Here is a 26,108-nt window from a genome sequence, read left to right on the forward strand (position 1 = left end):
CAAACACAAGTTCAGAAAACTACAAAAATGGCGGAAATGAACGACCGACGCTTATCTAGAGAGGTTAGATAAAGGGGTTTGAGTGACTAATAATCAACATTTAAGCTGATTAAAATATTTATGTAATGTTATCCGTGTTATATTTCATCTGCAACAACGTGAACTTTTCTAAAGATCCGTTTGGCCGTTAACTTTTAAATGCCTCATTATGCATTAATATGATCAACGTGCTTCTGCATTTCTCTCTGATACAGTAGGAAAGGATTTTATCTTTGACAAGATGATTGACAGATCAGTTTACATGACGGGATGCGTGTAACTAAGCGACAGAGAGCATCCGTTAAGGACGTTATTTTATGACGTGCGTCCCAACTCTACTCTTCTGCTACACACTCAAAAGTATGCACTTTTTCTTTACAAAAAGACTTTTAGTTAGTATAAGTAGGCATATTGAGACGCAGCAAATGTAATCTGGACGTACTACATCCGCCATGATGTCATGATCATGTGACCTGCCGTTACTTCACTGCCATTGACAAATCCTCTCCCGTGGCCTCATGGGATAGTAGTGTCCATCGTATGCACACTTCAGATCTCAAGTAGATCATCCGGGTACTGTGAACTCACATACTTCTTTTCTCACTTACTGTTTTTCGCCTACTATAGTACAGAAGTATGTGATTTCAGACGCAGATAAGAGTTTATAGGGATATTTTGTCTGAAAGCCCCGGCTCTTCCCCTCCTGTGTGTCCAACTTTGTGCATCATCCGGGTGTTTAAAGTGCACTTTTTCTTTTGGGAACACACACTGCTCACACTGTTCATACTACAAAACGGCATAGAAAAGTGCGTGGATTGGGATGCACTTATTGTCGTGAAAAAGTTGCATTTTTATCTCAAGTTTGTGCAAATATGATGTTCCATGCATACTGGAAAGTGTGCCTACTATGCAGCCAATGCAAACTAGTGTGTAGTCGTGTAGAATGAGGCTCTTCCAGAAACAGCCGGGGATTTATCGCATTTATCGATGTATCGACTCATAACTGAATCAGAAAGCTTAGGGTTTAAAGCAGGGTTATTAGTTCATAGTTCATAGGCATAGTTCACCCAAAAAATTTTACTTTAATTTAATTAAATTAAGTTGTCCCAAACCTGTATGATTTTCTTTCTTCAGCAGAAAAAAGAAGAAACTCATAAAGGTCTGGAACGACATGAGAGTGAGTAAATGATGACAGAATTTTCATTTTTGGGTGAACTATCCCTTTAACTAAAAGTGAAAAAATATATATTTTTGTTGCTTGAAATAAAATAAACGTTAACTGAATTAAAATATAAAAAACTTTGACTGAATAAAATAAAAACTATATAGACATATTTTAAAAAAACTATTAAACATGGCAAAAACACACAATTACTAAAACTTAAACTGCAAATTAAAATGAAAACAACATTGTCAAAACTTCACAGAAAATAACTTTGTAACGAAACACTACGCGCGTATTGACTGAACACGTAACACGCATGATGTCACCGTTTTTATAGTTTACACAGAGACGCTAACTTCAGAAACTTGCACTTTGAAACCAGTTTTCAAAAGTTTGTGTTTTCAGACTCCAAAATGACGTTATGTTGTAAATAATCGGCCAAAACGCACAAGTTTTCCGTCTTCAGTTGAAAACGGTGTTGTGTAAACTTCCCCTTAAAGGGGTCATATAATGGTACATGCACTTTTACAAGTTGATTGTACTGAAATGTGTGTTGGCAGTGCCTGTACACAACCATCATAAAATGATAAAAATCCATCCTGTGTTTTTTTTTTAATCTCCTTATATGTTTTCCCCGTCTCAAATCAAGCCGTTCGATTTTGTGGTGTCACAAGATCGACGAACCTCCCACGATTGTTGATTGACAGCAGCGTTTCAACACAGACCCGCCCTCGCTCGTGAGCGAGCTGTCGGTTATCATAGTCCGCGCGTTCATTGTTGATACGCTGGAGCACTGTCTATGAGCAGAATGGCGTCTAAGCGATTGTGGTGTTCTGTTCTTGGGTGTAATAAGGAACACAGCATCATTTTGATGTTCCTAAATCCGAAGCGCTGAAGACGCAGTGGCTGAGTTTGTTTTCGAAGGGAATATTCCCCATGATCAACGTCAATGCTTTCATGTTTGCGCGAATTATTTCACACACCAGAGTGCTTTACAAACGAGGTCAGTAAAGCTGGTTTTGCTAAGTTCGTGTTCCTGCTGCACCTCCAGAAGAACTGAAGTGAGTGTAACGTTTTATTAAACTTTATATTAATATTTATATTAATCTTTGCAAATCGCTTGCACTCTTCACGATGAATGTGGCTGTTTACACTCAGGGTACATTACGGCATGTTTTCTATGTACGACGTTCTCAATATAATTCATAATCCCACGTTTATAATGAACAACGCGTCATGGTTATTGTGTTACGGTGTATGCACAGAACAGAGGGGCGGGGTGAGCAAAGCTCATTATCATTTAAAGACAAATGCACTTAAACGGCGTGCTGAAAACAGAGCTGTTTATGACCAGGTAAAATGAGTGTTTTCTTACAATACTAATGAGAATTTTTAATTAAAGTATATTACAAACTTTTAATTTAGACCCTAAAGAATCATATTTGCTTGTACAAAAATGGCATTATATGACCTCTTTAGAGAATCTCATCCAACAAAGATTTTTGGATTTTCGGAAGTGGATCACAGAGTGAAGGAACAACAGAGACAGACAAAACTGTTTTTACAAACATGATCATCTTTATTGGTCTGATTACAGTTATCAAGAATGACTGCAGTCAAAATAGATTTCTATAGACACAACAGCATTACTCCAGTCAAGCACAGCCGGGACGCGTCGTTCACGCGAGGACTCAGGAGTCAGACGGGCTTCAGTCTGTGTTGTGTTGAGTGCCGTTAATTCAATCTCAGCCCATAATAGATTGTGTAAAGCTTGGATATATAATGATGGCGAAGTCTTGAAGCTGTGCCGTCCATGTCACCTACAGAAAACAAACGCATTTAGGGATGCATGATATATCAGCCACCATATCGGTATCGGCCGATATATGTTCATTTTTAATGTTATTGGCTAGAATAAAAATGTGTCTGATATATTAAAGCCGATTAATAATGTATTATTTCCTTCAGCTGAGACTCTTCAGATGCGACTGTTCAACATGATGCTTTTGAATCGCTTGAAATATGATTGGAATCACTTCAAATAAGCAAAATACAGTAAACATGTGCAACACAAGTCATATCGTCTATATAACATAATGAGAATGGTGAGACTTTTATTTTTGTAATCATGCTCTCAAAAATTATATAAAAATTTGGATTTAGATTTATCGGCCAATATATCGGTTATCGGCTTTCAAATATAAAGAATTATCGGTTATCGGTATCAGCCAAAATGTTCATATCAGTGCATCCCTAACTTCTGTATGTGATTAAGAAGGGATAAATCGATTCTCAATTCCTAATTCAATAAAAACAAGAGCGTGTTGTTCTGGACGGCGTGTATGAACAGATGTACGACACTTACATGTTGAAGAGCACAGGCAGCGTTTGAGCATGAGTGCATCACCTAAAGCACAGATCATAAGAGATCATAAGGTTTATATAATGAAAAACAAAATGCATTCAGACGGGAAAAGAGTGTGTGTTTGCTTGTAGTCTGTGTGATCCCAATTTACATGTAATCGCACTTAAACTGATTTGGCTTATCGTGATTTTGAAATCGCAAAGGCTGTGATCATAAGTATTTTATTATGTGATGTTTGTGTGTTAGACACCCTCTGGTGTTCAGAGGGATATTTGGTGTGTGTGTGTGTGTGTGTGTGTGTGTGTATTAGACGCCCTCTGGTGTTCAGAGGGATATTTGGTGTGTGTGTGTGTGCGTGTGTGTGTGTGTGTGTGTTAGACGCCCTCTGGTGTTCAGAGGGATATTTGGTGTGTGTGTGTGTGTGTGTGTTAGACGCCCTCTGGTGTTCAGAGGGATATGTGGTGTGTGTGGCGTGTGTGTGTGTGTGTGTGTGTGTGTGAGCGCCCTCTGGTGTTCAGATGGATATGTGGTGTGTGTGTGTGTGTGTGTGTGTGTGTGTGTGTGTGTGCGCCCTCTGGTGTTCAGATGGATATGTGGTGTGTGTGTGTGTGTGTGTGTGTGTGTGTGTGTGTGTGCGCCCTCTGGTGTTCAGATGGATATGTGGTGTGTGTGTGTGTGTGTGTGTGTGTGTGTGTGTGTGTGTGTGTGTGTGTGTGTGTGTGTGTGTGTGTGTGTGTGTGCACGCCCTCTGGTGTTCAGATGGATATGTGGCGTGTGTGTGTGTGTGTGTGTGAGTGCCCTCTGGTGTTCAGATGGAGCATTTACTCCCGATCAGCCGCTGCACTGACAAAATAATCGCATCCTTTGCCAAATCGCGTGCGGTTTCATTGCGATTAATCGTGCAGCTCTAGTGTATGCCAGTGTGATGTTTGCTCCTGTTTTATCGCACTAGTAGTAATAGTGACGCTTGCCTCCCCTTTGAGTCGTACCTCCTTTTCCCGGCCAGAACTGAGTTGAGGTATTTCTTGGCCGCCATCTGTTTGCGGTAGCGGCTGTAGTTATCGGTGAAGACGGCGTCTGAGTGCCGTTTCACAGGCGTCTGATCCACAGCCAGCTCATCACTACAGCACACACACACACACACACAGGAGAACACACACACCACCTCATCATTAACAGCTTCAGGGAATCAGCAACATTCATCAGTTTAACATCCATCATCTATTATATGAACATCTATTATCAAGACTAGTCACCTTTATTAATATAGCGCTTTTTACACTACAGAGTGTTTCAAAGCAGCTTTACAGAGATAATAGGAAAATAATGCAACAGAGTTTGTTTCTAGAAGAAAATAGCTTCATAGTGGTTAATTTTTGTTGTAAAAAAGTTAATTTATATATATATATATATATATATATATATATATGAAGAGTTCAGATGCAAAAGCCTCTAAGTGCCATCTGAAACTTACTTCTAAAATTATCATTTTTATCAAGCTCGTATATTTAGGTTCAGTAATTTCACTTTAATGACAATTAATAGGTAATTTTCATTGCCATTAAAGTGAAATAACTGAACATGAACATCATTCTAGAAGAATCATGTGTGACCCTGGATCACGTCACCAGTCTCGAGTCGCACGGGTATATTTGTGGCAATAGCAAAATAAAATAAATTTGAATGGGCCAAAATTATAAATTTTCCTTTTATGCCATAAATCATAAGGATATTAAGTAAAGATCATGTTCCATGAAGATATTTAGTAAATTTCCTATCGTAAATATATAAAACATGTATTTGTGTGAGTGAATGCAGCACAATCGCCAACATAAATGAACAACTTTAAAGGAGATTTTCTCAATGTTTCGATTTTTTTGCACCCTCAGATTCCAGATTATCAATAGTTGTATCTCGACCAAATATTGTCCTATCCTAACAAACCACACATCAATGGAAAGCTTATTTATTCAGCTTTCAGATGATGTTTAAATCTCAAATTTAAAAAAATTGACCCATGTGACTGCTTTTGTGGTCCAGGGTCACTGTAATGATGTCAATGCAGGAGATCAATAATATTATTGAATATTAAATGTCCCCAACTAAGCAAGACAAAAGACAAAGGCAACAGTGGAACAGAATGGAGAAAAAAGCCTTGTGAGAAACCAGACTCAGTTCTCCTCTGGCCAACGAGCGAACATGATTATGATTATGATTATGATTATGATTATGATTATGATTCGGGCATGAAACATCAGTTCTTATGTTCTCGTTACCTGACTCTCTTTGCGAGTAAAGACTCCAGATACTCTTTTGCTGACAGTTGTCCGAGCAGTTTGCTGTATCCGCTCGTGAAAAGCCCATCAGCGTGTCTGGACGGTCTGAAAGCAATACAGATTAAAACAAAAACGCTTTTTATTGGATTGTAAGATGGTGCTTTCTCATAAACTCAGAGTTGTTTGTCCCCAGGAAAGCTCATCATCACGTTTACAGCTGTAGTCTTTCCTCTGGGGATGTGTAATGTTTAACGACAGCTGTGTGTAACGCACCTCTGGACGGTGTTGGCGAGGTCGTACAGGAGTTTATACGCCTCCAGATCCTGCAGAGACGCGTCTCTCGTCCAGTCGTCCTCGCCGTCCTCAGCAAGAGCGCTGCAAAACCAGTAACATGCTAAATACAAACTATTGTTCTTTACGCAAAGAAAATACGATTGTGATGTAAGATTGTGAAAATACGATTTTTGATGTGTGTATGAAACCTTTAAATATTTATTTATAATATAATTTAAGAGTGAATGTCCGGGTCATATTTCTCCTCAAATCCAATAGAAAACGAAAAGAAGAAACAATATTATTTTTTTGCACTGTCGCATTATTTTCATGGCGATTAAACCTATTTTATAACAAAATTCTCATTACTGAAATGCATATATATATAAATAACCATATATAAAAAATAACCTATTTATTTTCACTTATATACATTAATCTTGATGAAATGGCATCTAATACCTGCAGATGAATGGTGTATGCAGAGATGGTGTGTGTGTCTCACCTGATGGTGTGTGTGTGTGTGTGTCTCACCTGATGTCTGTGTATGCAGAGATGGTGAAGTGTGTGTGTGTGTGTGTGTGTGTGTGTGTGTGTGTGTGTGTGTGTGTGTGTGTGTGTGTGTGTGTGTGTGTGTGTGTGTGTGTGTGTGTGTGTGTGTGTGTGTCTCACACCTGATGTCTGTGTATGCAGAGATGGTGTGTGTGTGTGTGTGTGTGTGTGTGTGTGTGTGTGTGTGTGTGTGTGTGTGTGTGTGTGTGTGTGTGTGTGTGTGTGTGTCACCTGAGCTCTGTGTATGCAGAGATGGTGAATGGTGAATGGTGTGTGTGTGTGTGTGTGTGTGTGTGTGTGTGTGTGTGTGTATCACCTGATGTCTGTGTATGCAGATACGGTGTGTGTGTGTGTGTGTGTGTGTGTGTGTGTGTGTGTGTGTGTGTGTGTGTGTGTGTGTGTGTGTGTGTGTGTGTGTGTCTCACCTGATGTCTGTGTATGCAGAGATGGTGTGTGTGTGTGTGTGTGTGTGTCTCACCTGATGTCTGTGTATGCAGAGATGGTGTGTGTGTGTGTGTGTGTGTGTGTGTGTGTGTGTGTGTGTGTGTGTCTCACCTGATGTCTGTGTATGCAGAGATTGTGTGTGTGTGTGTGTGTGTGTGTGTGTGTGTGTCTCACCTGATGTCTGTGTATGCAGAGATTGTGTGTGTGTGTGTGTGTGTGTGTGTGTGTGTGTGTGTGTGTGTGTGTGTGTGTGTGTGTGTGTGTGTGTGTGTGTGTGTGTGTGTGTGTCTCACCTGATGTCTGTGTATGCGGAGATGGCCGGCAGAGCGAGAGCCATCAGGAGGAGCGTCTGGAAGCTCATCACACTCATGACTTCTGCAGATGTGCATCACAACAAACATCTGCATTACACTCAGGATTCACAGTCACTCTCAGATCAACTCATCAGACGTTAGTGTTTGCCCTTAATGCATAACTGGCACTTGATAAAAAACAGCAATAAATCTTTTTTTCAATATTAACATTTTAATTTAAAACAATATAAAATACGTCTCTATCTAGTTTCCATTTTAAGCCCCTTTTAGCTTTTTCCAGTTCATTTTAATGAGTACATCAAGTTATACTTTTATAGTCCCATTCCTGGAAAATTTGTAATTTGTGAAATTAAAATTCATATGTAAAATGTGTGTATCATCAGAGACAATTATTTTAGCTTGCTTTAAAATAGATATATAGATAAATAGTAACAAATGCATTTGTAAATTTGAACTATTTAGTTACATTTTTTGTAATTTAACTAAAACATGCTTATGTTTGGGTCAAATATGGACAAACCCAACCTAGATTAATTTAACCCAACAGTTATGTTTGTCCATATTTGACCCAAACATGGGTTGAAACAACTCAACATTTCTTTTTAAAGAGTGTACCCAACTGATATGAATGTTAAAGTGTGCTTTTATCCATCAGTATAATAGTAATAAGTGCACAGGAACTCACGGTCAGGATGTTTTCCCAGCTGTCCGGTCGGTCGTATATGATCTCTGACTCCTGTCCGGATGAAGAATAGTTTCCTCAGCGCTGATCCCGTCGGTCTGTCTCTCTCTCTCCTGAACGCTTGCTTTTATACACCTGATTATTCCCTTTACTGAAGAAGTCTCCGCGTCTGTCCTGCGTCACGCGCTCCCGGTGGGATACACCCAATGGATGGTGATCTGGCGGTCAAACATAAATTGGGTTTCTCGGAAAGATTTGTTATTGCTGACTCATTTTTTTTATTTTTACTTTTTTTATAATACTTAAACGACATTCTGCATGTGTTTGGCGATTTGCTGTGACTTCTAACATGTGAAATGTTTGATTTTTGTAAGTCAGATGTTGATGTTCCAGAGTTCGGGACGGGTTAAGACGGTGTAATTGGGCATCTTCATTAGATTGTGAAAGGTATGACGTGATGTGTGTTGAATCAGGGTCATTATGGAAGCATCGGTCAATCATATTACAGAATTCTGCAGGTCTGCTGATCTAATATTACTGCACAATATTTCTCCACACACACTGTATTCAGGTCAGTGTGCAGTACAACAGGTCATCTCAGGCCGTAGTACAACAGTCTGAATCTTAACAACATATAAAATATACACAGCTGTATTAAACAAGAAATTAATAATTGATTACATTCATAAATGCGTTGATTTTTATGATTGCCCATGCAAAGCCTGTTGCTAGGGTGTTGCTATGGTGTACAGTGTTTATAGTGCATTGCTACAGTATGTGGTTGCTAGGGTGTTCTGGGTGGTTGCCGAGTCTATTTGATATTCTGGTCTGTATTTATGGGCCAGTTTTAAATGTACGCTGATTTAATTACAATAATGCATATTTTGAATATAAATGGTCATGGAAATAATGTCACAATGCAAGATGAATCCATAATGATAGGTTTCATTTAAATTAAATAATTATTATTATTATTTATCCATGTGATTTTGGGTTGATTAATATATTGAAAAAATTATAATATATATATTTTTGTTAAATAAATTATAAAAATAATTTGGTTTAATTTATAATATAATATTATGAAAATACTACGCATTAATCTGAATTAAAAAAACAACATTTTGTTAACTAAATCATAGATAATGTCTGTACATTTATTGTGTTTTATGGCTCTTAACAACATGAATATAGAACCAAAATATGCATGTTGTATGAAATGAACATTCTATAAGTGATCACATTAATAAATGCTTTAATTTCTATCAAGCGGCAACCTTCCGCTCTCTCTCTTGAAACCAACTTAAACTGCAATTCATCCACTGGCCACTAGAGGCCGGCTGCAGAAGAGACTCAATCCCATAGACCCCCATATTAAAATGCCCAACTTTACAGCAGAAAAAAACATGTTTACAGCCTGGTACAAAAAGTGTTTTTGATCTATAAAGCTAATGTTGCCCTTCATGACGACTGTGAGGTGGGTGAATTTTTTTATAACTCATCCGTTTAAGTTATATTAAGCCTTAAAGTTCTGCATAATTAAGGGTGTGGCCACTTGAGTGACAGGTGGATTGTCGCTGGTGTCACTACTAGCCGTTTGTCTGCTGTCTGTTAGCGTCACGTCACCTCTATACTTGCCCATGCAAAGCCTGTTGCCAGGGTGTTGCTATGGTGTTCCAAGTGTTTATAGTGCGTTGCTATGTGTTTGCTAGAGGATTTTTCTGGTTGGTTGCCAGGCTCAGTGATACTCCGGTCTGCATTTACAGGTCAGGTGTCGATCCATCAGCATCTGGGTTATCTGTGTTTCTTGCAGTGATGCTGGTCTGTGAGTTTGTAACGACCCTCTGAGGACTTCATTTCCTGAGGACCGTCAAACCAGACCAGAAAACCAGAGCTGGAAATTAGCCACTAATTAAGAAGGTTCTAATGATGTTCTTTGATGAAAAAAGTTTTTGTACGAAAATCATTTCGCTCTTTATGTGGAGCCATCACATTTCTCTTCATCGACGTATCTGTTGTTTGTTGCTTTCCTTATTGCTAAAGGATCCAGTTCTGAATCTGAAGAACCACGAATGCACACTTTGAACCAACGAAGAACATATAATCATAATAATAAGCACTGCTGAACGTAAACTGCTCTAAAGAACCACCGATGTGTGTATTTTCTTTCTTTAGCCAGCATTTATATGTCCACTAATTATTTGAAATCCAAGTTATTTTGCATATGAATAATTGATGATCCATATATTTCATCTTTTGGTCTGTAAAATGACTATTATGTTATATATAGTTTTTAGACAAAACATAGACTTTGACCTTTTGCATTTGATTTGATTTGATTGACCTTTATTAAACTAATGAAGAAAATGATCAAATGCACATAAAGTGAAAGTAGGGATGCATCGATATGAACATTTCTTTATATTTTAAAGCCAATAAACAATATATTGTCCAAGAAATCTAAATCCAACTTTTTATATAATTTTTGAGAGCCTGATTACAAAAACAAAAGTCTCACCATTAAAATCCATGTCCCAAACACACAATTATGATGATGTTCTCATTATAATGTTATGTAGCCGATATGACAGACTTGTGCTGCACGTTTACTGTATTTTCCTTTTTTTGAAGAGATTCCAATAATATTTTAAAACCATCATGTTGAACATCTGAAGTGTCTCAGCTAAAGGAAACAATCCATTATTAGCGACTTTAATAATTTAATTTAATTTCATTTAATATATAATCCACAATATCAGTATCGACCGGTATTATGTTCTTTTTAATGTTATCGTTATCAGCTCAAAAAAAAAAAAAAAAAAAATATATATATATATATATACATAATTATTCATTATTAATATATCGGACAAAATAAAAATGTGTCCAATATATTAATAATTATATATATTTTTTTTTTTTATTGGGCCGATAACGATAACATTAAAAAGAACATAATACCGACTGATACCGATATGGTGGCCGATATATCCTGCTACAAACTGAGGGTTTTCAGTCATCTTTAGCTGTTTCTCTGAGCTTTTATGATTCGTCTTGTTTAGATTCAACCGAACCTTGTGACAAATGATACAGCAAACGCTCGTCAGCCTCCATATCACAGACAGACGCGAGTGACTCGACTGTGATTTGATATAAAGGGCAGTTTGTGTGACATTTGAACTTGTGCTTTGTCTTATTGGCTTCCTCAGGCTCTCGATTGACAGTTTGATGTATGACATTGAGACGAGACACTCGGGTCCACATTTGTTTTCCCACAACACAGCTATTGTTCTTTGTGTATAGTTTAATTTCTAAATTTTACAGCCAGCCTGCGCATTAAAAGAGTTTGAGTCAGTATGACGTGGAGAATGCAGTGATGAATCAGGCCATGTAATCTCTGATATCCTCCATCACTTCCTTCCATTCAAAAGGTTGAGGTCAGAAAATGTATACTTTTACTCAGCAAGGACGCATTAAAGTGATGAAACATGACAGTAAAGACTTTTATAATGTTACAAATGATTTCTTATTCAAATAAATGCTTTCTATTAATCAATGAATTTAACTGTATCACAGTTTCCATAATTGCATTAAGCTGTTTTCAACATTGATAATAATCATAAATGTTTCTTGATCCTCAAATCCTCATATTAGAGTGATTTCTGAAGGATCATGTGACACTGAAGACTGGAGTAATGATGCTGGAAATTCAGCTTTGATCACAGGAATAAATTACACTTTACTATATATTCACTTAGAAAACTATTATTTTAAATTGTAATAATATTACACCATTTTTTATTTTATTTTTGAATTATTTGGTCAAATAAATACAGAATTGGTGATTTTTTTTTTTTTTTTTTCAGGAACTTTACTGACCTCAAACACGATCTGTTTTCTTTTGGGAGAAATGCATGTTAATGCGCTGTGGTTTTTCACATTCATATCCATCATACTTTATGAATCCCAGTACCTATAAAGTCCATCCGCTCCATATCTGACAGTCAAACTCACATCAGCTGTTTTACTGCAGTTATAAAACCATCGAGCCAGAGTCGCAGTGCTTTTCTCCTTCGATAAGTTGTATGGCAGCCGACTTTAATATGCCACTTAAATGGACCACAGGCCTGTTTCGGTTTACATCGTATATATTATATAGTGTCCTCCCTGTTCCTGTTTTTGGTGACATTAGTCTGAAATTGGATTAAATTGATGTCTGTCGGATGAGCACTTTTCTGCATTTCCTCACTGATCGTCTTGTTTTGACAAGAAAACTCGGTAGCAGTTCCTGGATGTGCTGTTCATGTCAGGGTCATCTGTTGCTCACATCAACACGACTGTAATTACACTTCATTAGGAATGATGAGACACTCCTGACGAGTCCATCAGCACGGCTGCCTTTAGAATGGCATCTACTACTCCTACTTTTTTTTTCACAATATGCATTATACTAACTGTGCATAGTGTGAATTATACTTCTTACAAACTATATTTGCCTAAATTAATTGCATTCCCACAATGCAATGCACCTGACGTGACTTTCAGCTTCTAGAGTGATCAAATTAACCGGAAGTGAAATCAATGAAAGATTGTTTTTATCTCCTTCTTTGTTTATCTCAAAAATCGGTCTTTTTTTCTTGCAATTGCAAGTTTATATCCAGCAAATTTTACTTTTTTTTATGCAATTGCAAGTTTATATCCAGCAAATTGTACTTTTTTTCTTGCAATTGCAAGTTTATATCCAGCAAATTGTACTTTTTTTTCTTGCAATTGCAAGTTTATATCCAGCAAATTGTACTTTTTTTTCTTGCAATTGCAAGTTTATATCCAGCAAATTGTACTTTTTTTTCTTGCAATTGCAAGTTTATATCCAGCAAATTTTACTTTTTGTTTGCAATTGCAAGTTTATATCCAGCAAATTGTACTTTTTTTTATGCAATTGCAAGTTTATATCCAGCAAATTGTACTTTTTTTTATGCAATTGCAAGTTTATATCCAGCAAATTGTACTTTTTTTTATGCAATTGCAAGTTTATATCCAGCAAATTGTACTTTTTTTCTTGCAATTGAAAGTTTATATCCAGCAAATAAAATTTTACTTTTCTTTCAGAACTGCGAGAAATAAACTAGCGATTGCGAGTCATAAAGTTCCAATCAATTATGACTTTTTCCCTCACAGTTTTTTGCAAGTTTTTGTCTTGCAATTCTCAATTGAATTGTGAGATAAAAAGATGCAATTACCTTTTTTACCTATTACATCATATTTTAGTGAATTTCTCTGACATCATACATGTTACATGTCACAACCTAGGTGTCCTGTGAAGAGCACATTCAGGACTTTTCAGAGATACCAAATGTTTGGAGGTTTCACCATGAAAACAACTTATCCTTGGTCTTTATTTAGTGATCAAATGTAGGAAATATGATAATATATTGTAATAATAATTTAAATCGGACTACTTTTCAAATTGTATTTTATAAACCAACATCTCAGGAAAACGTCATGGGGTTTCAAATCAAAAAATGACTTTCTGTTCCAGAACAGGGCATTGATTTCATACATGTCCACTGTAGAGACATCAGGACTTACATCATGTTTATCAGGCATTTTGGGAGACACAACAAGAGATTATGGAAATAAATTATACATCAATATTCCTATGAAATATTAGATATTATTATTAAAATGTTGCCAATTATTACACCTCTTTTTTCATTAAATGTTGCTCCAAGAACACATATTAGATACAGTGTATAAATACATTGCATTGAATGGTAATATTAATTTATGGCCATTTTACCCACATATTGCATAAAGTAAAATGGTGTATCAATTCATTCCATTATATCTTTGATAACATAGTTGAGAATCAACTTTATACAAATTTTGGTAAAAAAAAAATCTTGAAACCCCAAAATGTATTGGTAATTGAAAAACAAATCCCATTGTTTTTTCCTATACATATAATTTCATGTCATTTTATTGTTTACTCCTAGTATCCACTACAGAGGACATAGCATAATGTATGAATAAAATATTATTTTTCAAAAATGTTTTTTTTTTTTTACTATTTGTTTCTTATGCTCTAAACAATGTGATGACATGAAAAATATATATATATATATATATATATTTTTATATTGAGGTCACACATCCTGTTCGAGTCGATACCTGTTTAATTTGATGAGATTCTACCAATTGACATGAATTTGTTTGACTGGACACAACCTTAAAAATATGGGAAGTGTTTTTGCTCTCTTTTTAAAGGCGATAATCATATTTATCCTGCTGTCTGAACTGTGCACCATTATGCGGTTGGTTGCACTTTATTATCTGCATTTGGCATTATTTACCCTGGATTGATTGTATTTCTCACAGAGGGTTGTGGGATTGAACTATTGCGCCGACTAGTGGTGAACATTTGCAATAGATATTTTTGAAAGGGAATAAATAGTGTTGACATCTTTATTAATTGTTAGAAAATGAGGTTTATTGGCAGAGTGAGTTTGCTTGTGCTTATTGTAAGCAATGGAATGTACCAAAACATTAAAGATGTTCATGAACAGCTGCCCTCATGAATGCCTGTGAAAGAACCGTGCCTTCGTCCTTCGGTTCACGTCGCGTCTTCTTCACGTTTATTGGCAGTAAAGGTCATACTTCAGTTTGGCTCCAAGTTTTGTCCCAGCTAGTTTCGCTTGGAAGACCTCATCCATCTGTTTACTCTGGACATCAGAAAAATGATTCTTCCAGTCGCCCACCTCGCCTGTTCACAACAGAAGACAAATTACATGATAGCAAAATCACACAGCAATCTTTTCATCATTACCAACAAAGTGTAAACATGATGTAAATAATAGATCTATCGTTCTATCGATCGTTCTTTCTATCGTTCTATCACTCTGTTATATCCATCCATCCCTAGCCCTTCTTAGATCATATAACTTCTCATTTTATATATATATTTATATAATATAAAAACATATAACAGTTGCTGTACTATCCAAATCTTGTCGTTTTCATGGAAGTAAAAAAAATCACCTTTATAAATTGTTTAAGAGCAAATACAAAAAAACAAGTGCTAAATATATAATATAATAATAATAGTCAAAATTAGAGTCAAATATAGTCAAAATTCGGTAAAATATCATTATATATATTTTAGATATATGTCACCCATCCATACAGTATTGCAAAGTTTTGAAACATTAGTATTTTTAATGTTTTAGAAAGAAGTGTCTTATGCTCATCAAGCCTGCATTTATTTGATAAAAAATGCAGAAAAAAACTGTAATATTGTGAAATATTATTACAATTTCAAATAATGCCTTTCTAGTTTAATATACTTTAAAATAGAATTGATTTCTATGATGCAAAGATGAATTTAGCATCATTACACCAGTCTTCAGTGTCACATGACACTGATCACATATATTGAGAAATATTTAATATTTCTCCTCAATAATCGATATAAACTCAAACATTTCTCATCATATTCTCAAAAGATCAATTGATCCGGCTGTTATCTGGAAACATTTTGTACTCTGTACCCGAGGACTTTAAGGAGAATCGTCTGAGTTAGTTATGTAGATCTGAAGTCCGTCTTTTACCTTTTCTGAAGAAGATGTTGCCGAAATTGCCGTGAGATTTCTGGGAGTTTTCCAGCATGGCGTTGAACGTACTTTCTCCAGCGATGCTGCTGATCTGCTCATCCGTCAGAGGAAGGTTGAAGAACTCGGAAACTTTCTTCACTCCTTCTGGCAAGTTCTGCATGAACAGCAGAAATGTCTCAGATGTTTAAAGGGGGGGTTGATTATGATTTGACTTTTCTAACTTTAGTTAGTGTGTAATGTTGCTGTTTGAGCATAAACAACATCTGCAAAGTTGCAACGCTCAAAGTTCAGAGCAAAGGGAGATATTTGCTTTTAAAGGGGTGCTATAATGCCCTTTCCACAAGATATAAAATAAGTCTCTGATGTCCCCAGTGTGTGTGTGTGAATTTTTAGCTCAAAATACCCTACAGATATTTGTATATAGCATGTTAAAGTTGTCACTTTTTGAGGGTGAGCAAAAACACACATTTTTTGTGTCTGTCCCTTTAAATGCAAATGAGCTGCTGCTCCCGGCACAGGGGGCGGAGCTTCAAGAGTTTGCACTCACACAGACATGCACTGAAAATTTCTAAAACTTTTATTCTTTTATGTTCAAACCGGAGTCAGACAATGATGGAGAGACTCAGGAAGAAGAGACAACATGTAGAAGCAACAGGACATTTCTGAATGGTTAGTTGATGAGTTTATGAAGCTGATGTGTAGTTATCTTCTAGTCATTGATTAGCATATTCTGTCTTGATAATCTATAAATCGTGTTCAGGGGCGGGGTTTATGTAAATTCTAGTGTTAGTGATGCCACTAACCCGGGGATGGGGTTTATGTAAATTAATGACTAGAAGATAACTACACATCAGCTTCATAAACTCATCAACTAAACATTCAGAAATGTCCTGTTGCTTCTACATGTTGTCACTTCATCTCGAGTCTCTCCATCATTGTCTGACTCCAGTTTGAACATAAAAGGCTAAAAGTTTTTGAAATGTTCAGTGTGTGTGTGTGAGGTAAAAGGACACAAGCTGTTGAAGCTCCTCCCCCTGTGCCGGGAGCAGCAGCTCATTTGCATTTAAAGGGACAGACACAAAAACGGTGGGTTTTTGCTCACCCTCAAAAAGTGACAATTTTAACTTGCTATATAAAAATATCTGTGGGGTATTTAGAGCTAAAACTTCACACACACACTCTGGGGACATCAGAGACTTATTTTACATCTTGTGAAAAGGCCATTATACCACCCCTTTAAAACTCAGACTGGTTACAATAACAGTCTTCGCAGGTTTAAAAGTCAACATGACGTCAGATTTGACCTTATTTACTTCTTAACACACAACTGATCCTGTGCACAATTATCATGATCAGAAATATTTGTTTAACTTATAAATGATATAAACTCGTACCTGTTTCAGATCCTCATATGTCACGATCATCACGTTTGGGTCGTCTAGACGTTTCTCCCAGGCGAGAGCATGATCAAAATAAGATCCCCAGGCGACTGAAGAGGAGACGCAAAAAAACATTAATAATTTTAATTAAATAATGTTTAACTTTTGTGGTCGAGTGTTTTCCGCACCTTCACCAGCCATGAAGTCGGAGAAGAACTTGTCCCACGACTCTGCGCTGGGCAGAACCGGGTTTTTGTTCATGAAATGGAAGAATGAGACGAGCGTGTCTTTGGGATTTCTGAACACCACCAGAATCTGAAAACAGATCATGTCAAATTCTGCGATGAGGAGATTAGATGAGAGGAATAGTGTGTGTGTGACTGCAATGCTCGAGTCCGAACTGCACAACTCTTTATCTTTGGCCCAACACAACAGAAGTGGTGTTTAATGGGGTTTTTTTTATGTAATTTTGCACAGAATCGTAATTCATATCATACATTCTGAAAGGGTTTGCATTTTTTGGTTTTGTTCTGATTTATGATACAAAGTTCAATATTGGCTAACAAATGTTATTACTTGCATAGTGAAATATAATGACAACCGACTAGTGGAGACACTTCACTGGGCCTCACTAGTTAAAAAGGCTTATATCGGACAATACATGTTTTTAATTAAATACCAGTTTCTGTGATGGGCAGGTTTAGGGGTCGGATTAGTGTATGCGTGTGTGTGTGTGTGTGATGGGCAGGTTTAGGGGTCGGTTTAGTGTGTGTGTGTGTGTGTGTGTGTGTGTGTGTGTGTGTGTGATGGGCAGGTTTAGGGGTCGGGTTAGTGTGTGTGTGTGATGGGCAGGTTTAGGGGTCGGGTTAGTGTGTGTGTGTGTGTGTGTGTGTGTGTGTGTGATAGGTAGGTTTAGGGGTCGGGTTTGTGTGTGTGTGTGTGTGTGTGTGTGTGTGTGTGTGTGTGTGTGTGTGTGTGTGTGTGTGTGTGTGTGATGGGTAGGTTTAGTGGGTTGGGGGAGGCAATAGAAAATGTCTGATATATTTAAATATCCGATTACCGATATAAAATCAATGGAAGTCTATGCAGTGTGTGTGTGCGTGTGTGTGTGTGGCTGTGTTTGTATGTGTGACTGTGTGTGTGTCTGTGTTTGTGAGTGTGTGTATACACTAACATTCATAAGTTTGGGGTCGATTAGATTTTTCCCTCACCAAGGCTGCATTTATTTGATCAAAAATATAGTAAAAATAGTAATATTGTGAAATATTATTACAATTTAACATAGCTATTTTCTATGTGAATATACAGTAAAGTGTAATTTATTCCTGTGATCAAAGCTGAATTTGTCAGCATCATTACTCCAGTCTTCAGTGTCACATGATCCTTCAGAAATCACTCTAATATGATGATCTGATGATCAAGAAGCATTTATGATTATTATCAATGTTGAAAACAGTTGTTAAAACCATGATACATTTTTTTTTTTATGAATAAGAGTTCAAACAAACAGCATTTATTTGAAATAGAAATCTTTTGTAACAATCTAAATCTTTTTACTTTCGATTGCACTAATTTATTGCTTCATCTCTAAATAAAAGTATAAAAACTGTACGGGACCCCAAACCTGTGAGCGGTAGAGTACAGTATAAATCACTATCAGGTGAGTTTGGCACTTTTGGTTTCTAGTGTCACATGACCTCTGTGATGTGATTCAAAGTTCACTCGTTGTCTCTGACCTTTGCTTTCTTAGTGAAGAAAGAGGCGGGCATGAGGTCCGGGTGCAGATGAGTTCCCAGAAGCCTCGGCGGGGGCATTTCAGACAGCTCCTGTAGGTCAGACAGAGTGAAGCTGTAAGATCACACACACGTGATGTTTGTGTGAGTTCAGATTGTTTAAGCTGTTGCTGACCTCTTGAACATCTGGAGGTAAAAACTCAACCAGAGGAGGCCTTTCAGGAGGTTTCTCATTTTTCCCAGTGGAAGCGTTCACGATTTTCCGCAAGACTGCCACCATCCAGTTAAACCCTGTCAGAGATTGATCACAAGCAGATTTAGTGGAGAGAAAGAAAGAGTTGATGTTCAAACATATATATATATATATATATATATATATATATACTTTATATACAATATTTGAAAAATATTCAAAATATTTTTTATGTTTTTAAAAGAAGTCTCTTTTGCTCACCAAGGCTACATTTATTTGATTTAAAAAAACTGTAATATTGTTAAATATTATGACGATTTAAAACACCTGTTTTCTATGTGAATATATAGTAAAGTGTAATGTATTCCTGTGATCAAAGCTGAATTTCCAGCATCATTACTCCAGTCTTCAGTGTCACATGATCCTTCAGAAATCACTCTAATATGATGATTTGATGCTGCAGAAACATTTATGATTATTATCAATGTTGAAAAGAGTTATGGACAATTATTATTTCAGGATTCTTTGATGAATAGAAAGTTCTATTTCATTTATTTGAAATATAATCTTTTGTAACATTATAAATGTCTTTACTGTCACTTTTGATCAATTTAATGCATCCTTTCTGAATAAAAGTTATTTAATCCCCCCCCCACCCCCCAATTTTTTGGAACGGTAGTGTTTAATGTTACAAAAGCTTTCTATTTCAGATAAAAGCTGTTCTTTTAAACTTTCTACTCATCAAAGAATCCTGATTTAGTTTTTAGTTTTTTACACAACTGTTTTCAAGAATGATAATAATCATAAATGTTTCTTGAGCATCAAATCATCATATTAGAATGATTTCTGAAGGATCATGTGACACTGAAGACTGGAGTAATGATGCAGCTTTAATCGCTTTAAAATATATTAAAATAGAAAACATTTGTTTTAAATTTTAATATTATTTCACAATATTACTGTTTTTCTTGTATTTTTAATCAAATAAATGCAGCCTTGATGAGCAGAAGAGACTTCTTTTAAAAACATTAAAAATCTTACCGATCCCAAACCTTTGAACAACAGTGTGTGTATGTGTATATATACAGTAAATATATGCCGCAATTTTTGGTGCACATTGTTTGTAAAACCCCATTATGTAAACTGTCACATTCATTAAAGTGTGATTATTCTGTGTGTACACAGTGTGGAAAGACCCGCTCTACTGTAAACACAGTTCAGCGCAGTGATTTACACAAGTGTGTGAGTTTCACGAATGCACAGAATTGCTTCAGTCTTCGGTGTCCAGAATTGCAGCTTGAGTCGTGTTGGCATTGAGCAAAAGTCACTCATTATTACGTAAGAACTGCAAACGTGTGCCATGCATTCAGGTCACATGATCCGGATTGTGTAAAAGATTACCTATTATGCTTTTCTTCCATGTTCATCTCTCTTTAGTGTGTAATGTTGCTGTTTGAGCATGAAAAAGCACTTAGTTCTTCTCTATATCAGAGTCAGTGTTTCTGAACTTCTGAAACGCCTCCATTGTAGTCTTGAGTTTCTTCCGGGAACGAACACGTCACAATATTCCTCATTATAATAATTAATGCGCAGAATAAAGGGGCGGGGCCTGGGTGAGTTAGTTAGTAGTGTGTTAAACTGGCGGTTATGGAAAGGGGCGGGACATTTCCCAAACACACTCGAAGTGCTCGACCAATCACAACACACTGATCCAGCCGACCAATCAGAGCACAGTGTGCTTTTCAGGAGGAGGGGCTTCATAGAGACAGGAAGTAAACAGAGCGTTACTGACAGACTGGGAAGAGAGGAGCCGCAACAATGGAGAATATGAGGAAAATAATCAACATTCAAGCAGGAAAACCTGTTCTAGTAGAGCCTGAAAACAACACTTTGTAAAAGGGCAGAATATGTCCCTTTAAAAGGAGAAATGTGAGTCTGTTTACTAGAGCAATGTGACATAAGAAAGTTATATAACTGACATGTAACCCGACTCCACTAGCATTCTTTGCCCAGAGTTGCTCGACAGGGCTAGGAAAGCAAACTTTTGTTTCACTCACCACATTTAGGGTACGCGACCAAGATGAGGTCGTCCTCTCTGGCCTGCAGCTCCTTCAGCTTGTCCAGGGTCTCCGGTGTGCTGAGAATGGAGGAGTACAGGATTCCCTCTCGCTTATAAAGCTTGTCTTCGTCCTTCATCTTCGCCGCTCTCTCCATCCTGGACTTCATTTGATTCATAGGTGCCGTTTGACTCATGTTTGCAGTCCTGGTGCTCGCTGTGAGCTTCAGATTCGCAGACGGACACACACACACACACACACACACACACACAGAGAGAGGGGGAGTATTTATGAAGGAAGGAGAATGTTGTAGATCCGCCCACATTCACAGGCTTGCGTGAGAAAGGTCCGTTTCCTCCACCCGAGGGCCGGATCAACACAATCAATCAGTCAATCTGACTGATCAGTGTGTGAGACTGAGACTGAGAGTACACTAGCTAGTGTTCTTGAAAAGCTGGTTTTGGCAGTGGTGAAAAAGTGAGTTTAATCTGTAGTCAGTTCATGAAGCTCAGCGGCTGAACACACACTGAAATGTGAAGCATTGAGGAAATACTTTGCCCTTTGCATTTATGAGATATTATAATTTTTATTCATGCACTGCACTTTGTTTACTTGCTACTTTCTGTCCTTTGACGTTTATCATAATAGTTTATTAGCCTGCATAACATTTTAGCATGATTTAGTTTGACATGCCAGTATTGTTAATCTTTAAACTCTTTAATGTTTCTCATTGAGTGAATCTCATAAAAACTTTCAAAAACTAATTACAGTGTAAATAAAAAAAAATATATATATATATATATATATATATATATATATATAGTATATATATGCTAGGATATTTGCTGTTTATTAGTACTACTTATAAAGCACATATTAATGCCTTATTCTGCATGATCATATTCTACATCCCTTAATCCTATAATACCTAAAATTAACAACAACCTTACTATTAATAAGCAGTCATAGTTAATAGTGAGTTATAGGGAGCCTAAACTAAAGTGCGACCATAATTATAGAATGATCAATAATAATATAAAAATTCCCAAAAACTTTAATAACATAATATAAAAATCAAAATTTATTTTTAATAATATATATATCACTAAAATTAATAAATGCTGTAGAAGTATTGTTCATTGTAAGTTCATATTGACTAATTTTATGTTACTATTGTAGAGTGTTATCAAAATATGTGAATTATCTTTAAGATAAGCAGCCAATCCCTCACTGAACTTTATTTACAGCTTTATTTCCATCCTGTTCCTTTTCTTGTCGCTGTGTAAATAATCCAGTTAGAATGAAAGGAGTTTGTAACACAAGTTTATTTCTTTTTGATAAAGTTGCAGAATTCAACAGGTTGTTTGGATGGGTGTCGTACAATCCTTGCATATGTTTTATTATAATTTCTGCATGTGTTGTTAAATATTAATTTATTGCTGCTGATTTTGTAATAGTATCCTGACATTATCATTCTGGGAGTGCAAGCATGATGTCAGCAGTTTCAGTCAGATGGTGTGTGTGTGTGTGTGTGTGTGTGTGTGTGTGTGTGTGTGTGTGTGTGTGTGTGTGTGTGTGTGTGTGTGTGTGTGTGTGTGTGTGTGTGTGTGTGTGTGTGTGTGTGTGTGTGTGTGTGTGTGTGTGTGTGTGTGTGTGTGTGTGTGTGTGTAACCTTTATGTTAAATGCAGTAGATGCTGCACCTTTACACTGATAGACTGATAGTCATTATTCACCTGAGCTGAGACTGCAGTCACGGATCATTAGTGCGTCTGTAGAGGATATCTGATTTTAGACTAAAGTTGCATCATGGACATGATAACTTACTCTCTTAAAAATACAAATAAAACAGCTGGCATCAAAATTAGCCACACTGCAGGCAAAGTGCTATTTAGTGCTTATCAATCATATTTAATAAATGAATATAGTTTATTTTAATTAAAACATTATTTTCTATTGCAAGAAAGTTATAAAAAAAAATCCTGTGAAATATGAGACACAGAATTGAAGCTTTTACAAATATTTGTGTTTCCCAAAACATGTTAATACAAAACATTTATTTGACATGCATTTGTTTAGTATTTATACTTTAATCAAAACACTAAAAGCATGGGGGAAATTATTTATTTATAATAATTATATTATTATAAATTGACGTGGAATTATTTTTGTATTATTGTAAGTATGTAATTACAATAATTTTTATTAGTTAAAAATTTTATTTGGGATTTTCTTATTATATATTATTGATGTTTTTTGGAATTTTTATATTATTATTAATTATTCTATTAATAGTTAGTAAGGTTGTTGTTAAGTTTAGGTATTATAGGATTAAGGGATGTAGAATATGATCATGCAGAATAAGGCATTAATATGTGCTTTATAAGTACTAATAAACAGCAAATATCCTAGTAATATGCATGCTAATAAGAAACTAGTTACTAGTAAGAATTAGACCCTTAACTAAAGTGTAACCAAAATTAAATTTGGAATTTATTTTTATGGAATTTATATTTATATAATATATAATAAAGAATATATTTTTTTCCATAACAGCAGTGTTTTAGTGTGTGCATGCAGGCAGTGGCCTCTAGATGTCAGTATTGCTGTAGGCAGATTTATCAGTGTTTTGTTCACTGTTGGGATGTTGGGAATTCCGGCTGGGATCACCATCCTCACAGCTTAATTCAGGCACAGAAATGGTGATTATTACTCAGTGTTAGAGGCTCGTTCCAATCACTAAACCCTCAGTAATGAGCAGCAGTATTATACTGATGTTGACTTGCATCTCAATTGCATGATGCAAATTTGAGTTCTGTAAGCTATTTTCTATATATAAGCTATATATATCTATATCAGCCAGACTTTCACCTTCTGCATTCACCAGGAATGTAGCATCCTATATTCCCCTAACCGTGCAAGTTGAGTTACTTCCAGGTCATGTGACCGTCTCACATAGCATATGAGCATTTCATAGTGCTCATTCAGGCATGCTGAAGGGTGTGTTGAGCTTAATCCTCTCTTTGGGAATTATCAGGGTATTTTCTCTCTGCCGGAGCTGGAGGAGCAGCCTGGGTCTGGAGCAACACTGGACCGGCATTCCCGATAAGCAGCTTTGAGAGAAGGAGGGGACTGAAGCGAACCGTCCATCTGCAGCCCTGTGCATCTCACGTTTACCGTAGTACAGAACAAGACTGAAAATATCTTTATAAAGGTGACGGATGCATTCCAGTTTACTTTAATCTGGTTTAAAGTCGGCATGAAACAGAAGTTGCACTAGTCTTTTCTTCCCTATTGTGTTGTATATTTACCTTCACATTTACATTTATGTATTTCGCTTTTATCCAAAGCGACTTACATTGCATTTCAAGGTACACATTTTAAATTCTTATCAGTTCTTATGCGATATATATATGCGAGTGAAACGCTTCTGGAACACGAACATATGTGGGCGGGGCTTGATTTTGTCTGTGGGGAATTGATTGAATGGTTGTGGTTTGCTATTGGCTGATCTCTTGTGAGTGACAGGCTGCCCCGCCCACATCATCAGAGAAGAGAAGAGATGCTGCAAGAGGAACTTATTCTGATTCAAGATTACCAGGAACATCAATTTAATACAATAATGATGATGTGCGCTGATAAATAATTTAGAATAAATAGCGCAATATTGCATAACCCTTTTTTTTTATTTCATGGTGACTTTGAGTGGCTGATACTCAGTGTTGATTTTGCATGAAGATTATGTGATATATTTGAGCGGATCTGAATCTTGATCTGTAGGCTTATCTTTAAAAGGACAATAATGCATTTCTGAACTATATATTGCTCCTTATGTGCCTTAAAACGCCTTAAATCTGATAAATTTGCACTGAATGAGAACTTTTATTAGACCACTTTTCATCTGTGGACATTTTAAACAGATCAATCAAATTTAACTTGGAATCAATGTTTAGTGCAAATCTGGTATCAATAGACTATATAGATCTGACTATGTGAGACTATAGTTTGAATGAATCCATGACACACATTAACATTACAGTACAGAACGGCTCTTTCAGAATATTATCCTGAACATTGTATAAGCATTCGCTCGTTTCGTGTGTCATTGAACGGATAAGAGGCTCTCAGGTGTAAACGTCTCATGCTTTTGAGATTCCCGGGCAAAAACGACTCAAGTCCTTCATATAAACATCAGTCTACAGGCTTTCATAGTCTGGGAAGTTTCATTACAAGCTGTTCACACATTGGCAATAAAAAGGGATTAATACTTACATATAGCCCCTTAAAATAAAATGAAACTAGCAGCTAGCTGAAATAAACTAAGTTTAGTTTTTGAAATATTAAGTAATGAAGATGTTTTGCTCTGGTTTTAGTTAGCGATAACAACCCTGCCTGGAAAATGCTTTTACCTTCAATTCCCCAGTTAGTCTGAAGGCTGTTCTCGCGGCCGCTGTTTCCAGTGTTGTGCTCGTAGTTGTAGTTTCATGCACTCGTCTGCCTTCAGCGGGCTGATCGTTCTGGACAGAGTTCCTGTTTCAGCAGCATCTGGAACAAGAACATCATCACATGCCCACGGGTTAAAAATAGGCCCGAAAAACAACAGTGAGCAAAAATACTACACTTAGAGAGACCCATGCATCCATTTAATTGCATTTATTAATTAGTGCATTTCTTTTTTTTTATCTAGATTTTCATGTATTTAGTTTTATTTATTTTTTTATCTGAGTGTTTATTTTAGGAGGTGTCGTTGTTTAAGCGTTTAGCATGATGCTGCGCTTCAGTCCTGTGTGTTTCTTCTGCTCTATGTGGCTTTGGTTCATATTGGATTTAACCTTTAGTGTAGCAACAGGCTTCATAAGATCCATTTCTATCCCCTTTCGCCCTGCCTGCCGGGTTCCTCCTCGTTAAATTCTCCTCATATACATGTTTCCAGCTCAGCAAGCATTATAACGTTATTTTTAGCCATGAGTGATTACAGGACTCCCATGTGTTACATGTTTTCAAACAGTAAACCGAACGGCACCAGAT

At 36.5% G+C, this 26,108-nt stretch overlaps 2 protein-coding genes across 3 annotated transcripts; both read right to left on the reverse strand.

The window, feature by feature from the left end:
• Positions 1 to 2,767: 2,767 nt before the first annotated feature.
• Positions 2,768 to 8,207, reverse strand: vipb (vasoactive intestinal peptide b). The gene is made up of 7 exons (XM_081357209.1): positions 8,114 to 8,207; positions 7,408 to 7,489; positions 6,119 to 6,220; positions 5,846 to 5,950; positions 4,559 to 4,690; positions 3,570 to 3,611; positions 2,768 to 3,024 (listed from the first exon to the last, which is right to left on the reverse strand). Exons 2-6 carry the CDS (start codon positions 7,482 to 7,484, stop codon positions 3,608 to 3,610), a joined length of 420 nt encoding a protein of 139 aa, XP_081213335.1. The 5' UTR covers positions 7,485 to 7,489; positions 8,114 to 8,207; the 3' UTR covers positions 2,768 to 3,024; positions 3,570 to 3,607.
• A 6,341-nt stretch (positions 8,208 to 14,548) lies between these two features.
• sult6b1 (sulfotransferase family, cytosolic, 6b, member 1) lies at positions 14,549 to 25,625 on the reverse strand. 2 transcript variants are annotated; one of them, XM_081357651.1, is made up of 8 exons: positions 25,490 to 25,625; positions 21,083 to 21,305; positions 19,008 to 19,123; positions 18,836 to 18,925; positions 17,288 to 17,414; positions 17,115 to 17,209; positions 15,718 to 15,874; positions 14,580 to 14,873 (listed from the first exon to the last, which is right to left on the reverse strand). In XM_081357651.1, exons 2-8 carry the CDS (start codon positions 21,276 to 21,278, stop codon positions 14,746 to 14,748), a joined length of 909 nt encoding a protein of 302 aa, XP_081213777.1. In that variant the 5' UTR covers positions 21,279 to 21,305; positions 25,490 to 25,625; the 3' UTR covers positions 14,580 to 14,745. The 2 variants fall into 2 exon arrangements, with proteins under 2 accessions (XP_081213776.1, XP_081213777.1); XM_081357650.1 differs by lacking the exon at positions 25,490 to 25,625 and having other exon boundaries at positions 14,549 to 14,873; positions 21,083 to 21,355.
• Between the last annotated feature and the right edge of the window lie 483 nt (positions 25,626 to 26,108).

This window comes from Scardinius erythrophthalmus, assembly GCF_964197995.2.
Source record: "Scardinius erythrophthalmus genome assembly, chromosome: 25".
In the NCBI taxonomy this organism is placed as follows: Eukaryota; Metazoa; Chordata; class Actinopteri; order Cypriniformes; family Leuciscidae; genus Scardinius; species Scardinius erythrophthalmus.

Excerpts from the sequence above, each read along its gene's own strand:
- vipb (XM_081357209.1), bottom strand. The coding sequence starts at position 7,484 with ATGAGTGTGATGAGCTTCCAGACGCTCCTCCTGATGGCTCTCGCTCTG. Across the intron at positions 6,221-7,407 it reads TCCGCATACACAGACATCAG|CGCTCTTGCTGAGGACGGCG; the intron begins GTGAGACACACA and ends CTGGTTTTGCAG. Across the intron at positions 5,951-6,118 it reads CTCGCCAACACCGTCCAGAG|ACCGTCCAGACACGCTGATG; the intron begins GTGCGTTACACA and ends TATTGCTTTCAG.
- sult6b1 (XM_081357650.1), bottom strand. The coding sequence starts at position 21,278 with ATGAGTCAAACGGCACCTATGAATCAAATGAAGTCCAGGATGGAGAGA. Across the intron at positions 18,926-19,007 it reads TACCTCCAGATGTTCAAGAG|GAGCTGTCTGAAATGCCCCC; the intron begins GTCAGCAACAGC and ends TCTGACCTACAG. Across the intron at positions 17,415-18,835 it reads TCTTCACTAAGAAAGCAAAG|ATTCTGGTGGTGTTCAGAAA; the intron begins GTCAGAGACAAC and ends ATCTGTTTTCAG.